The sequence below is a fragment of the Amblyomma americanum genome, chromosome 1 (genome assembly GCF_052857255.1).
Source record: "Amblyomma americanum isolate KBUSLIRL-KWMA chromosome 1, ASM5285725v1, whole genome shotgun sequence".
Taxonomy (NCBI): Eukaryota; Metazoa; Arthropoda; class Arachnida; order Ixodida; family Ixodidae; genus Amblyomma; species Amblyomma americanum.
Genome location: NC_135497.1, coordinates 259,652,864 through 259,669,502, shown reverse-complemented (window position 1 = coordinate 259,669,502; position 16,639 = coordinate 259,652,864). Strand labels below are relative to the sequence as shown.

The window sequence follows — 16,639 nt, the reverse complement described above, 5'->3', positions numbered from 1 at the left end:
GGCAATACAATGGACTGTCAGCTGCATAGGCATGCACAGGTCTTCATAAGGGGCCCAGTTGTCATGGTAGTGCCCGTTCATGTTTTCTGGGTAGCAGGGGGCAATATGGTACAAAAGTTGCACTTCTTCCTTGTCCCCCTCTTTGCACCCCTGTGGTCAGCAGTGAAGTTTGGTTGAGAAATGTGCACATTCCTCTTCAAGCTCCAGTAGGCTGTATCTATGCTATGACATCTATGCTGTGACATGTTTTCATCTGCCTACTAAGTGAACTTTGATAAAATGTACTTCTGCACTTCATACTTTAAAAATTAAAAAAAGTCCTGGTCTTCCATATTATTCACTGTGATTGTTTCAGGATAATAGCAATTAATTCAGTATAACACACTGTTTTTCAAGTTCTTGCTTTATGATTACTTCACACCTATGTTATTTCAAGAGCGCACTAAATGCAGAGGACTGTAATGCTATTTGAATGTTCAAAAAACAGCATAAAGCTGTTGATAAACATGCCACATTTAGCCTTTCATTTTATCTTTTTTTTTCATGTTTTACAGTTACTGCAGACAGACCTTCTTGGAAGTTGCGAAGGTTTTCAGGCTGTTGCAGGTTTAGGTCTATCATGCAAAGTTGGGAATGTAGCAAGTGTTCTAAAAAATGTTTCAAGTTATCACACTGTACAAGATGCTTACTATTTGGAGATTGAGTACATTGGAGAATCAAGCCTTGGAGGAGAAGTGCAAGGTATGCTATGTTTTTTTAAGCGGATGTGCAGTCGAACTTGTGATTTATCTTTTTTCATTACCAAGCTGAGAACCCACATTTGGATTTTTTTTTTTCTGAGCTAGCAAATGCTTATTATTTCACTGGTGCTATTGTATCAATATTGATAATGCAGTAATGGAAATTTCTGGTGCCATCTGTTTATACCATTTGGTGATTATGCAGTTTGCATTGTAATCGATGGCTTCATTGTCAGCTGTGCATGAAGATTGATGGTATAAATGTTTCTTAAGTACTTTTTTAAAATGCTGTGTGACGCATCACTTGCTTGTATCTGTGTACTCTTGATAATTGGCTTAGAATACACGTGTAAGAAAAACTGAAAAGTCATGTTCGTTCATCTGAATGGAGCCACAAGGCATGCTGGGTACTCCGACTTCTGGGTCGTTCGGCAAGGTGCGTGTGTACAGCGCTTTGCTTAAAATGCAGAACTGACAAGCTTGAATTCGGCTCTTCATGCGTTAATACGCGTGAATGAAGCCGTAAAAAAGGTCAGGATGCTGTATGTGCATTATTATGTCCGCGCTCGACGTTCCGTATTTGAATTAATGGCGAAAAAGCATTGCAAGTGCGAACATTTCAGCGTGCGCCGTCTGTTCGCGCAGAAGTTTAAGACGCTTCATTCACTCGCTAAAAAGTTCTGTTGTTACTATTATCATGTGGCTGCTACATTGATCTCTAATATATGTTAGGGTGCATATTTCCGAGAGGTTTCACGCTACCAGGCGCTGAATATAGGGACTACCAGCAACCATAGCCTAGCCTTACATACGAGCGCACTGCTGCGCACATTGTAGCAGAGTGGCTGCGACGGCGAAGAGCTTGCTTCATGCAAATCCTCGGAGTACTTGCGGTGCTTTTTCTACACCAGCCGCGGTGGCCTAGTGGTTAGGGCAGTCGGCTACCGAATCAGAGGACCCGGGTTAAATCTGGGATGTGGCGGCTGCGTTTCGAAGGAGGCGAAGCGCGAAAGGCGCTCGTGTGCTCTGCGATAGAACCCGTCTAAACTAATCCGGAGCCTTTCACTACGGTGTCCTTCATTGCTCATGTATCGCTTCTAGACGTAACACCAGACAATTTACAATATTTTGGGATTTTATAGCCTTCACAAAGCTTTCACGTGCACTGCATCGGAGGGTTTCTTGCCACGCGGTAGCACTGGAGCTGTCGTTGCCTGCAAGCGAGGTAGACCGCGTTTTATTTGCCGCACTTAAATTGGAACATGTGGCACGTTGAGCTCTCCCAAAAGTCTGTACTTAACAATGCTTCATAACCTTAGCAAAGGTGCACAATCTGTTTTGCTAATGTTCTTGTCAACTCAACTGCTTGTGTTGAATATTTGCTATGGCTTACGGAATAATTACTGCACAGGCTGGCATGCATAACAGCTGTCTCAAGCAGCTGAATTTCAGTTCGTCTGTAATGCAAAAATGCAACTGCATGACAAATTTGTTGCATGTTCAGCCCTACTGTATTCTTTCTGCCAGTACGAATTGCACCAAGCATACGCCGAGACTTTGTGGCTGAAAACCTCTACTAATGTGCGTCAAGGGCATGGATAGGCAAGTGACATAGCAGCTATTCCAGCACTGAGAGAGGTGCACCCATTTACTGAGGTTTGGTACGTGCACAAGAATGCACTCACACACAAAATTAACCGCGCATAGTTATGCACTGCAGTGCATTTTACAGCCTGCATGGTGGTGTGGGACATTACGTGCCATTTACATATAACTTGCAGCTCTGAATGTTAACAATTCCTGTGCTTCATTTCGCAGTGGTGGTCGCTGCATTATGTAGATGAAAAAGAAGTACTAAAATGCTTTGTTTTATGGCATCTCTTGAATTTTCACTAGCTTTAGAAAGTAAATCAATGTGGCTTCCCGTCAAGGCAGAGGAGAGCATGTAGCCATTTTGCTGTCCTGAACTTGGTGCTCAGAGCCTAGTCGAAGAAGAAACACCAGGCAATGGCTGGTGCCTCAGCTGTTGATGCATATGTACAGAAATGTGGAAATATAAAACTTATGCATTGTATGCAAAGTGTTGAAGGTAAGGTAGGCAAGGAATAACACAAGCAGCTAGGCAGAAGATTAGCTTGCCTTTTTTTTTTTTTAAATGAATACCACAAGCCAAAGCAAAGCATCAAGGCCTGCTGCACAGCTTCGCTACCGGCACCACAACATAAACGAAACTCTTCTTGTCATGTGGGTATTAACATCTGATATAACCTTTGTCTTGCAAAAACTCTTGCAGGCACATTTTATACAGCACAGCGTGCAATAAATGAGTTTAATGCAGGAGATCTGAGCGACAAATAGTAGATTATAATAAATAGCATGGTAGAGCTTAAAAAAATCATGCTTTGGCTTTTCCAGCACACAGAGAAGCTTGATCCGAGTTGTTTTCAGCATTTTCTACAAGTTCCTTTGACCAAGTCTTATGCAATATTGAACGAAAGGCATCCCCACCCATTTTTAGTTTTGGCGTGAACACTGCGGCATAGCTTGTATGTTAACTGACTTTGGTAAACCGTCCCTAAGACACTAGTGATACCAAAAAATCTGGAATTTCTGTGAACACTGTGTTCCTTGGCCTTTAAAACTAGCAGTTTTATAGCATGTTTATTACTCTTTATGCTTACGGATAATTGACCCAGCCGACCACCGGACCAGCCTTTGCCGTCCTTGCAGCATTCTGCACTTCTTGAAATCACCAACGTCACTCTCAATTAATAAGTCAACCATTCAGTGCAATATTCCGACATGCAAGCTTGCAATGCATCACACGTAAGCTAGAGATGCAGACATTTATCTACTTCACATGCATGTTCAGCACCTAGACAGTTTTCAAATGATGCTTTGCTGCGCAGTGACAGTTCAGTATTATAACATTTGTCTCAGATGTCAATTGTCCTATGTGCTGTATAATGAAAGGTGATAAACAGCTAGACTATGTTGGCTGCTATATTTTTTTTAAGTTTGGTTATCCTGAAGTGAGGTGTCTCATAACTTAATTACTGTCTCAGAGTATGAAAAGAATGGTGGTGAATAATTATTATCACTTTCTAATGCGATCACCTTGTCTGTCACCCTCCCTCTCTGCACACAGGAATGAAGAAGCATAACTGCAACATGCGGGTCTACGCAAACAGGGAACTTTAATGTAACAGCTCGCTTATAATTTCTCCACACCTGCTGCGTGCACATGTCAACTGGTCTGCTGGTGAAAACATTTGTTTCACTTTGGGCATGATGTTAGCACCTATAATCTCATATAACAATTTGCAAATCCTAAATGTGCTCGTAAACATATACTGAGACCAGCAAATGTCAGGCAACGGGACCCCGCCATGGCCAATGTCGCCGTTTCGGCAGCTGACGGTTGTGATCACATTGGACTAAAGTGTTAAGCTCTGAATTCCACCAACTCGCGTGCAGCACAAATTTCTGAGGAATAAATCGCTCTGTCCTTTAACATCTAGTCGAGCTGTAGTGACGGAGGCCGAATAGCACATACTATCTGCACACCTACGACCGCGCGGTTCTGCCGCCATCATGCGAGACTGGCTGTGACCGAAATTGTCTGAGATAGAAATTGGTGCTCCTCAAGGAGAGAAAACAGCCTACTTAACCAAATTCTCAAACTTCCACAACGCTCTGAAACGTTTACCACCAACAGAATGCTCAAAGCAAAGCCAAGGGTTGTCCGATGAGCTCGTAGCAGGCAGTCTGCCAGCGGATCGCAACGGCGCACTGTTTTCTCTGTTCACTACTTGACGGCACATGGAACATGTTGCATTCCGTTGCAGTGAAGTTGCTTCAGTTTGAGGCAGCGCACAACACCATTTTTTCAGCAATGTGAGCGTTGGTATTAAGGAAAGAAAGGTCGAGACTGCACGTCTGCAAGCAATGCCTATACAAACGAAACCGCAGGAACGAACCGGAAGTTCAAATTCACGTGACGGAGCTTCGCCGTGGCGCAATGTCCACTGTAGTTTGGGCACCACCTATTGTGAACCTTTTGTATAGTACTACTATGTTTATACCACACTGTACAGCTAAATATAAGAGGTTAGCTTTTATCTGGGAGTTTGTATATAAATGTAAACAAATATGTTTATATGGCTCTTTTATCATTATAATTGCGTAAAAATGTGTCGTACCTTGCACCTCTATTACAAATTATTAAAACATCTGTGTCCTGTTCATAACTTTTCAGTAAATTACGGTATGGTTCGTAGTGTCATACAATTTCAGATGAATGCAAAAGCATTTCTGTATTAAATTCTGATGGTTGAATCCACACTGGCCATTCGTTGGCACTGAACTTCGGCGCTGAGTTAATCATTTTATTCTGCGATGTGGGTTACATTTTTAGGCTAAGCCTTCAGTGTTTATGCATGGTGAGTACCATCTAGTACCTTCAGTGAACCAATTTTTAACAGCGAATATTTATTTATTGTGCTTACATAATGAGTATGCAAGCTCTTATTAGTCTTTTACTACAGAAATAAATGCAGCTTGTTGCAGCTATAACAACAAAGGTGGTGGAAAAGTTGTTTTGTTTACATCCTTTGTATTCACTTGCAAAATGAAATTTCTGTAAAAATTTAATATTGCATGCATGTGGACTATGTCTTTATGTACATCTGCAACCTTTGCTTTTGCAGACAGATGGGATGATACATACCGTGTGCTTGTGGGCAACCGAGAATGGATGAAGAAAAATTCTGTTGAAGTGCCTCCTTCTATTGATGGCCTCATGACTAAGAGAGAAATGCTGGGACAGACAGTAATTCTGTGCGCTATAAATGGTATGGCTGGCTCTTTTACATTGTCTTTCAAATTCCTACTGAATGGTTTTTCTGTAAACAATGAGAATTTCTCAAAGTTTTGTTGCTTAGTAATAAAGGTTTATCATCCTGAATCAAAGTAAATCATTTTTAAATGGGCTGGGGACATTATTAGGCTAAGTATTCTTACTTTCAGTAGTTTCATCCTTTGACAATGCCTTTTATTGGTTTTGGTTTCAGTGCTACTCAGTATTTAGTTTTAAAACAATTATCATTGCACAAAGTTGAAATAGCACATGAAAAATCTTTTTTATCACCATCTTGCCACTGTAACAGACAAAAAATCAAGAAAAAAACTTTTGCATTATATAGCTTTAAACACACAAAAATACTGTTGTTGCAAAAGTTTGAAGAACTGAATGCAAGCTTGCATTATGTCGTGTGCAATAAGTCATTCTGAGTGTGAAGCATGACGCTCAGAAAGGACCACATTTTTATAAAACAGTGTTGCTCGACTGTTTCCATTTGTGCAACATCACCAGCTTTACATTGCTCACTCCCTTCCTTCTTTGGAGCTTTTTTCGGAGTTGGTGGACCTTTGAAACATTTCTTCGTTTTAACTTGAAAAATAGATGAGGTTGCATCTTAGCCACATCAAGCATATGCCTCCACCAGAGTGACCATGGTGGTTGCACACCTCCATGTTATAAAAAAAACAATGCAACGCATTCTCTCTCTTTCTGTGGCATTCTGTTGATCTGAATTCCTTTGTACTGGTCATGGCGCAACCCGCCGCAGTGACTGAGTGGCATCGGCATTCGGCTGCTGATCCCAAGGTTGCAGGTTCGATCTGGACTGTGTCAGCCATATTTTAATGGAGGCAAAATACAAAAAAATACCTGTGCTCTCTGCGATGCCAGTGCACTTTAAGGAACCCCAGGTGGTCTAAATCAATCCAGAACCCTTTACTACGGCGTCCTTCATAGCCCCGTGTTGCTGCAGGACATTAAACCCCACTACAGTTTGGTCTAGGTACACCATGTGTAGACCCATGTAATGAGCATGTGCATGAGGCAGCTGTCATTTATCTGAAGCATTTAGCAGGAAGTGCAACACCCTTAAATAAGCCGAACTCATCACCAACAAACTTTACATTAAACCTGTGGTTAGAATCAGCCTCATGTCTGGCATGGAAAGGGTTAGAAGTATTGTGCAGTCAATTCCTATTCTTTTCAATCATCTGTGCTGTTGAGCAGCTGGGTTCGGTCAGCTAGTCAGAGTATAACTTTAGTGCGCAATCAGATTAAGATTGCAGAAGGTGGGTCACCTGCTTGTTCAGGTCTCGTTAGTTATTGAGTAATACTTGTTTGGGGGCTAGTTGGTGCATGTTTCCAGAAGAGGGTTGTAGCGCCGAAAAAGACAACACATAGCAAGCGAGACGGGACAGGTGCAAAAATCCCGTCTCGCTTGCTATGTGTTGTCTTTTTCGGCGCTACAACCCTCTTCTGGAAACTCGTTGGTTATCCAGCTCCACTGAATGCTCCAGACACTCTAGGCTGTGGGTGGGAATACAGAAAATAGGGTGGACAGGATTACAAGTGAAAAGTATATGGTTGGTGTTAGCGATTTGTTGAGGGTAATTTGGATCACCACAGATGCTGAATAAATAGTCTTTGTGGTTGTAATAAACAGGTTGATTTGGATTTTGCAAAGGATTTGGAATTGATGTGTGGTGAGATGTGGGTAGTAGAGGGAGCAAGGCATGCTCCCGTCTCATGCAACTGGGTTCAATTCGTCATGTTTGGCACATACAGAAAGGTGCCTTCTTTGTTTGGAGGTCTCCACTTAACTGCTCACACTGAAAGTAACCTTGCAGTTTGTGCCTTCATGCATAATGTCATGCATGATATCAAAAACCAAAGTGGCCATGCATAATTGGGCCTTCAGGGAGGGAAATAGGCACCACAGAATAAGGCTGTGCATAGCGAGCTATGCTTAAATGGAATGAAATGAAAAATGACTCCTTTATTTCAGGCCACTTGTTAGCTGCTGACAACTTAAGAACAAAAAAAAAGGCAGCTACATCTGGAGTTAATCGCTTGTAAATAGTGCTGTGTCTTCATTTTTGGATGTTCCTGGTTTTGTATGGGCCAGCTCGCTTGTTAGGGAATCGGATGATGGCAAAGTTTGCCTAACTGCAGTAGGGATATTTTCATGCGTGGATATGGGGGGCACCAGAACGGAATTGTCTTGAATGTAGCCTTGTAATGAAAGATTGTCATGAAATGAAACTACATCAGCCGGCAACATTAGCATTAAGAAGCCTGTTTTGTGTTAGTTTCATGCTTTGTGAGCTTTTAGTTATATTTTTGTAACCTTGCATTAAAGCACAGGTGCACTCAGTTTTGTTATAACAATTTACAAGCCTGAGTGCCATACCAGTGGCATTGAGTTGTTAAGTCATCTTTTAAATGGGAAACTACAGGTTGGGGTGACCTCTTGAATTGACTTTTTTGTTGTTTTTTCTCCAAGCTGTATTATGGGCTAAAATAACTAGCACATCTGTTATATTAAAGTATTATCTATAAACCTAGGTTGAATCTACTTAGCAGATTGTCCCTATTTTGTGCTAATGTCTCCTTATACCGAGCAAATGTTTGTAGTGTAGATTATATGGTGCATTCAGTTTTTGAAGTCACTTTGCATATTTGGCATAAATCAAGCATTTTATTATGCTGGTGTCTTTTTTGTTAGGTGCACACTTGTGGACAAATGTGGTTAATAACATTACGATTGTACAGCTTGCAAATGTGTTAACAGTGTTTGCATAATGTTGGCTAAACATTATTGAAATAACACGTCACAAAAAATGTTCTACTGAAAGTGCATCTTGTGGTTGAATGCAGCAGCTATGACGGCTACATTTAAACTAATTTAGGGGCATGGCTTCTTGGTGTGTAACGGAAGGTGGCATACTGATATAAATTGCCCGAATATATGCAGACAGTAGTGTACCTCAAAACTAATGCTTCTTTAGTACGACGACTCCTCTATTTCACTGCCACTCGCTTCGCAGTGGAACCCATTTGAATGCCTCGGTTCGTTTACTCATTGGTATAAGGCACCACTTATGTGCAGTGGTAGCTTGTCATGGCATGAGCTGCTGGCATGACTGCCAGTGTTTTTCTACAAAGCACTGCCCTACGAAGAAAAAAAGAAGAAAAATTGTTCGGTAATTTCTCGTGGAATTTCACTAGCTATTAGGGACTCTTCCCATCTTGCTGCATATTGTAACGGGATGGAGCATCCGGAAGACAGCCTACCGCCATCCGAGTGCTTTGCATCGACGAAGAGGTGTTGCGGAGGGAGCGAGGGCGAGAGAGAGAGCGATAAAGAATCGCCGCGGCCGGTCGTGTTTCACCTGGTCTCTTGCGCCCTCTTGTGGATTTATCTGGACGGGTTCGCCGTCCCACTACATATTTTGGTGGCAGCGGTGGGCAGAGCAGGCATTAAGGCTAGCAAGTTGGGGAGTGGAAGAAAGGGCAGTAGGAGAGGGTATGGTTTACTGAAAGTGGTTAATCTGGCTGACACTGGAATCAAGGAGGTGTTGGTTGCTGTGATTTCTTAGCTGTTTATTAATTGTGTTAGTCACGATTTTTTTCCCTCTCTCTGGTCGATGTTGTTGCATCCAGATGTTGACGTGGAGTAGTAGAGGGCGGGTCTCGTGAGTGACCCAGGGACGTACTTCACGACTGGTGAGTTTGAGACAGGCGTGCAGGTCTTCTGACGTTGACATTGGGAAAGGCTTTCCTCAAAAGGTTATTTATTACAATATTTACAAAACTGATTTACATATGCCGAAAGATTTCGGCCTCTCCGCTTTAACTAAAAAAGACAAAACTCAAAACTCTTGCCACCACACGGCCAACCCTCCCGGCCGCCACTCAAGGAACTCGCGTCTCCAACTCCGCGACCCCGGGACCACTACTGGCCGCACCCGACCGATCTGTCCGGCTGCCACCAACCAACCTCCCGCGCTCTCCTTAGCGCACACACATCTCCTTGTCTTCCCGCCAAAACTACACCCTCAGCCAATAGGTGACTTTCCTGCCACAATTCGGATGCAACATATCACAACACAAAAGAAAAGCACGCAATATAAAACACACGCCTTGCAACGCAAAAGAATAGCACAAAATATTGAACACACGGCTCGCTGCAAGCTGCCGTGGCTAACTAGAAAAGTGCCACAACGAGGGGGAGAAACCATTTATGACACATGTGTCCTGTTAAACGCTCTGGCCTAGGGTGCCCGGATGCCCGCTCGCCTCCAGCGCTGGCCTATCGAGCAAGCTGCCGTGGCTAACTAGAAACATGCCACAACGAGGGGAGAGAAACAATTTACAACACATGCGTCACTGTTAGGCGCTCTGGCCTAGGGTGCTCGGATGCCCGCTCGCCTCCGGCGCTGGCCCATCGAGCAAGCTGCCGTGGCTAACTAGAAACATGCCACAACAAGGGGAGAGAAACAATTTACAACACATGCGTCACTGTTAGCCGCTCTGGCCTAGGGTGCTCGGATGCCCGTTCACCTCCGGCGCTGGCCCATCGAGCAAGCTGCCGTGGCTAACTAGAAACATGCCACAACGAGGGGAGAGAAACAATTTACAACACATGCGTCACTGTTAGCCGCTCTGGTCTAGGGTGCTCGGATGCCCGCTCGCCTCCGGCGCTGGCCCATCGAGCAAGCTGCCGTGGCTAACTAGAAACATGCCACAACGAGGGGAGAGAAACAATTTACAACACATGCGTCACTGTTAGCCGCTCTGGCCTAGGGTGCTCGGATGCCCGCTCGCCTCCAGCGCTGGCCCATCGAGCAAGCTGCCATGGCTAACTAGAAACATGCCACAACGAGGGGAGAGAAACAATTTACAACACATGCGTCACTGTTAGCCGCTCTGGCCTAGGGTGCTCGGATGCCCGCTCGCCTCCGGCGCTGGCCCATCGAGCAAGCTGCCGTGGCTAACTAGAATCATGCCACAACGAGGGGAGAGAAACAATTTACAACACATGCGTCACTGTTAGCCGCTCTGGCCTAGGGTGCTCGGATGCCCGCTCGCCTCCGGCGCTGGCCCATCGAGCAAGCTGCCGTGGCTAACTAGAAACATGCCACAACGAGGGGAGAGAAACAATTTACAACACATGCGTCACTGTTAGCCGCTCTGGCCTAGGGTGCTCGGATGCCCGCTCGCCTCCGGCGCTGGCCCATCGAGCAAGCTGCCGTGGCTAACTAGAAACATGCCACAACGAGGGGAGAGAAACAATTTACAACACATGCGTCACTGTTAGCCGCTCTGGCCTAGGGTGCTCGGATGCCCGCTCGCCTCCGGCGCTGGCCCATCGAGCAAGCTGCCGTGGCTAACCAGAAACATGCCACAACGAGGGGAGAGAAACCCTTTACGACACATGCTCTGATCAGACCATTCCTCCTTGCTTAGGCCGAGGGTCCCGAAACTCGCGCGCGACGCCGCCCTGAGAGCCTCTTTCTTTTGTCGGCGCGTTCCCCTGCTCCCCCCCTCGGCGACACTCCCCACGCCTTACCACGATGTACGCCAGCTGTGTCCTGACAGTGTTCATTAGCATCTATTATAGGGCTGGCCTCCTTTTTTTTTTTTGGCATTGTGTGAACACAAATTGCTGTGAGCCTTTCTTTGATAACGCTTGTTTCGAGATTTCATGAAGACACTGTGATACCTAAAGTGTTTGACAAGCTCATGGGGCAAGCACCTTCCTTTCTTTTCTTTTATAATTACTTAGTTAATGTTTTTAGCATTCTTTGGCAATTTCACCTCATGCTTGAATGGTCAGGACAGTATACATTTTGTGACCTTTGACATACTCTGCTGGTACGTAAACGCATATACTATGGTCTTTGAGTTTCTTAACTTTTTTTTCTGTTGCTTTAACTGCATAGTAGTTCTTGTTTAATTTGTACTCAATAGTCTTTAAGAAGTTTCACATCGTTGCGTGAGAGCCGCTGAGGTGGCTCGGTGGTTATGGCGCTCGGCTGCTGACCTGAAAGGTGCAGGTTTGATCTTGGCCACGGTGGTTACATTTCGACGGAGGTGAAATGCCAGAGGCCCGTGTACTGTGCGATGTTAGTGCACATTAAAGAACCCCAGGTGGTCGAAATTTTCTGAGCCCTTCACTACGGCATCCTAATAGCCCGAGTCGCTTTGGGACGTTAAGCTCCCATAAACCATAAACATTGTTGCGTGCAGCTCAGCACAAAGTTCCTGGTTTTAGCTTTTTTTTATTACCTGCCTCTATTCCTCGTGCTTATAAGTTGTGTAAGTAATGAGATATGTTAACTGAGTGTCTTAAGTTTGTAGTGACATTAGTGCATGCCATTTTGTGTTTTCCGTTTTCTTTTTCCAGATGTCCTTGTAGGTGTACTTGCTGTGTCAGACACACTGAAGCCCGAGTCTAAGGCCACAGTGAAGGAATTGAAAGGGATGGGCTTTAAGGTTGTCCTCTTGACTGGAGACAACACACAGACTGCATCAGCAATTGCTGAGCAGGTGAATACTGCTTTTTTCTTCTCTTTATTACCGTTGTTGGTTGCTATAGTAATGGACCTTTTTCCAATAGTGCACCCCTCTAGCAGCTGCCAGGCGAAGTGAGCATGTCGGGCAAAACCAGCTGCGCTCCCTCCCAAGTTTTCTATGAAAATTCCTTTACAATGGCAGGGCGGGCTTGCTTTAGGCAGTAGTTAAGAGCAGTGCTGACTTGATCTAGCCAGAGCAGATAGGCATGAGTCATCTGTGGACACAGCTGCCATGCTGTACATTGTCAGTGCTGGACTTGATCCGTTTAAGCCTTTACTCACGAACGTTGGTGGGCTGGACCTTATCTCACTTGTGGCCGATGCATGTGAGGACCACACACACACCTGCATGGGCCTAGATGTTAGCACTGCATCTAATTATTGTCCCACAGTTCACCACGTTGCGTACTTCACAGACTTTTTGTGAAAGAAATGGTGCATCAAACTTGTACACCATTTTCACCAGGCATGCCTAGTGAAAATGGTGGGCAAAGAGGCCTTGGTACATGCATAGGACACTACTGGAGAAACGTTCATTGCTGTGGTCAATGTTGTGGGTGTTATAAGTGGCAGCCTACAAAAAGGCAAAACTTCAACAAAGAATTCTATGATGAAAAGCTCGGTTCTATAGAATGAAACCCTCAGATATTTATAATGTATATTGTCACATGACAGTGGCAACAAACACAGCAGCAAGCTGATGAAGGCTTTGAAGGCAAACTGTTTATTTGGGTGAACTTGTGCCCACAGCAGAGAGGAAGCAGATTGTTGCAGCGACACGCATATTTAAGGACCATCAAGATTAGAATCTCTGTAGCTCTCAGTCATGCTTTTTATAAACATGACATAAAACATGCTGGATAAGAAGCATGCATCATCAAGAACAGTCTCAAGGACCATAGAACCACATGTGAATGGTCACGATTTCTCAAATGTACCAGTTGCAGTGAGAAATGAAAGACTAGGTGATTTGTACAGTAACTACCCACTGTAGGGGTTGAGTGGCTGTGGTGTTTAGCTGCTGAGCCCTAGGTCATGAGTTTCATCCGGGCCACAGTGGCAGCATTTCACTGGAGGTGAAGTGCTGAAACACTTGTGTACTGTGATTTTGGTGCATGTGAAAGAATCCCATGTTGTTGAATTAAACCAGGGTTCTCAACACTTGTATAATCCATAGCCAACAGGCTTTCTTTGGCATGTAAAAATTGTTCATTCAGTGGCTATGTGAAGCAAAGCTGAAGATAGCGCTGGGTGCCTGCCACAGCTGATCAAAAAAGGAAACAGCAAAACCTCATGCCAGTATTGACAAATATGTCATTAAATACTAAGGATGGGTCTGTTTATTTTACAGATACTAAAGAGTTTTCATGAAATGGATTCAATGACAGTTTTAATATGACTGCTGTATCCCTTTCAAACTTTTGTTTTCTTGGCAGATCTCTAGGCTTCGAATTCTAGTGCATTGCTAGGAAACGTTTGAATAAATATCATTTTGTTTATAATTCTTGGATGCATGATCATGCTCAAAAACACAGAAACTATATTTAATGCTAGGTTTTGTCTGATACTATATTCTGATGGTTTACTTTCCTGATTCATTTGCCAAAAATAATGAACTGTGTTACTTTGAAAGGGGCACAACAGCATTTTTTTTTTTGCTGCAATTCTTAGGGCTGCAAGGGTTCTTCATGCATTCCTGAGACTAATGCACATGCAAACACAAGTTATTTCGCTCATAAAATTCAGAATACAAGCAAATGAAATGATCAGAAGAAATCGGATTTCACTCACCTATTGAAGAGTACTGTGCCTTGCACACACGCAGCAAGTTTTTGACTGCCATTGTTGCCTTGCCAGGGCAGACCACTGCTCATGTCACAGCCACACTTTTTGATGGCAACATACTGCGCCTTAGTACACTGATACAGCGGGTGGAGCAGGTGCGAACAAAGTTTGGCTCCCCAATCTCTGCTTAGAACCATTTCAATCTGTGTAGGGTTGGAAAGTTTTCTCTTCCCTTTTCTGTTCCATCTTCCTTGGTAAACTTTTCTTCTTTGTATCTGCAGTTTGTTCAACAGCACTCAACTCAATAGAGTTTAAAGAAAAGTGGGAATTGTTGCTTCTAGCATTATTTTTATATAGGTATTTTCAATCAGTTTTAGTGTTTTATTCATCCATGTCATCTATGTGGAAAAGTTATGCCTTAGGGCATAATGCCTTGGATTCATTTTCTAGGCATGAAGGGACCAAGTGCACACTGCATGCTCAACTAATAATCCGTTACATTTTCTACCTCATATCCACTGTTGAAAATTGCCACTACATTTTGATGCTACTGGCTTGAAATTAGCTCTTCTGGAGCAAACTGAAGTATTAAATGCTTGTGACTTCAGCACTCTGATTGGATGTTGAGGCATTGTAATGTCTCATACTATGCTGTCAAATAATAAAAACTACCGTAATTTTGGTATACAGTCCACACATGGTGATTAGTCCACAGGCGTAGGTTTTTGCTGAAGAAAAAATTTTTTTATTAGATTGTCCGCACCCGGTATATAGCTTGCTGGAGCAAAGTGTGCCACCAGCACTTAAAAATATGTGCACGCACTGTGCAACTATTGCAAAACCTTGTAATAGAATGAGTGTTGGGAATTGCATTCCATATTCAGCGATATTGAAAAAAAAAGTGCTGTAGAGTCAGCACCTGTAGTCCGCAAAGGACAATATATCAACTTATACCGGAAATTACGGTACATGCCATTTTTTTGTTGCAGGTTCTCTTTAAGATGTACCTGAGGGGACCCTGTAAATTTTTTATGGCTGAAACATGGTAGCTAGCACTAAAAAAACACAAAGGACAATGAAAAGATACCGGCTAGCGTGTGTCCTGTCAATATCTTTTCGTTGTCCCTTGTGTTCTTTAGTGCTAGTTATGCTAACGTGTGTCCCGTTGGTATTGTGTGTCCTGGTCAAATTACTAGTCACTGAGAGTGCTATGAAGGAATTTGTATTAGCCTCCTGCAGTTGGATATTGAAGATATTAATATTTAAAGGAGTAGAGACGCCTAATGTTTATGTGCGTGTTTTGTTGTTTGTAATGATGCGTCAGGCATTATTATACATGGATTACCACCTGGTATCCTCCTACGAATGCTAAATAATTTATAACCTCATTTCTTTCTTGTGCTGTTTCGGTCTCGGTTTCAACAGCCGAATGAGGAATGTGACGTCAACGTGTGCTTACAGGTCACGTGAGACATGAAAAAAACTGCAATATAATCGCTGCTTCCAGATTCATTGTCACTCCGGCTCTTGAGGAAGGTTTGCTTCAACACTGCAGTAAATTGAAACGATGAAGCAGCGATTATAAGGACGTTTTTCCTTGGCTCACGGGCACAAAAGCACTCTTTGACCTCACACTCATTGTTCAGCTGTTGAAACTGAAACCGCAACAGCATGACAGAAAAAATTCAATAATAAATTATTTAACGTTCGTAGGCGAATATCACATGGTGATTCATGCGTAGTAGTGTCTTCCGCATTATAGAGAAGAAAACATGCCACCAAAATTAGTTGTCTATAAATTAAAAGAGTTAGATGTTGGGCTAGTTAGATTTGTGACAAATTATACATATTTTTAGCGCAACCAGGACAGGGACACAAAGAACAAAGACAAACACGAGTACTCATGTTTGTCTCTGTTATTTGTGTCCCTGTCCTGGTTGCGCGAAAAATATGTATAGTTTTCTGTACTCCTTTAAAGGAGAAGTGGCAAATACATATGCCAAATTCACTGAAAGATTGGACTTTGTGGGTCACGGTTTTTGTTTTCTTGACTTTTGACAGCTGGTCTGGGTGGCAGTTGATTAGTAAAACAACCACTACGCTTTGATACCACTTTTCTGAGCATTCATGTTTTGAGAGCAATCAACATCACCCAACTCTTTGCCATCCTTGAATAAATAATGACAAAACTCTCATTTCTTCTGAAAATGGTACTTGAGCTGTTAGGGAGGCCAGCGAAGCTGTCTGATTTTGTTTTCATTGCTCCATTATTTTATTGCTTCACTTTCTATATAATTCTATATTGTCATCATTTTTGGTAAAGTTCCTCCCGTTTTTTTTAAATGGCTACTGAGGGCACAAAAATAAACAAACAGCTTCTCTGTATGCATTAGGCATTTCTGAAAGCACTGAAAAAAAAATTAATAAAACTTTTGCAGAGATAATTAGTTAAAGTTATAATGTTTTTGAAGAGCAGTAATTTATATAAATTTAAAACTGTCATAGCTGCCATAAAACTGAATTTTATTTGGGTAATTACATGTGTTGACAAAATTTCATTAATCTTTGTGTACATATTGTAGCCAGCATACTTTCTAACTGCTTTGTGCCCCCTTAAAAAGCAAGGGTTGGTAGAAAAGTCCTTTTTTTCTGTTGTTTTTTTGCTAATGCACATA

At 43.0% G+C, this 16,639-nt stretch overlaps 1 protein-coding gene across 1 annotated transcript in view; it reads left to right on the top strand.

Annotated features, from left to right (window-relative positions):
* The window catches only part of LOC144114999 (copper-transporting ATPase 2-like), a 92,924-nt gene that overhangs the window by 59,605 nt on the left and 16,680 nt on the right, over window positions 1-16,639 (top strand). The window contains exons 15-17 of the mRNA XM_077649110.1: window positions 555-741; window positions 5,450-5,593; window positions 12,011-12,153. Of these exons, the coding sequence (XP_077505236.1) occupies window positions 555-741; window positions 5,450-5,593; window positions 12,011-12,153 (474 nt within the window). The remainder of the gene's footprint in view (window positions 1-554; window positions 742-5,449; window positions 5,594-12,010; window positions 12,154-16,639) is intronic.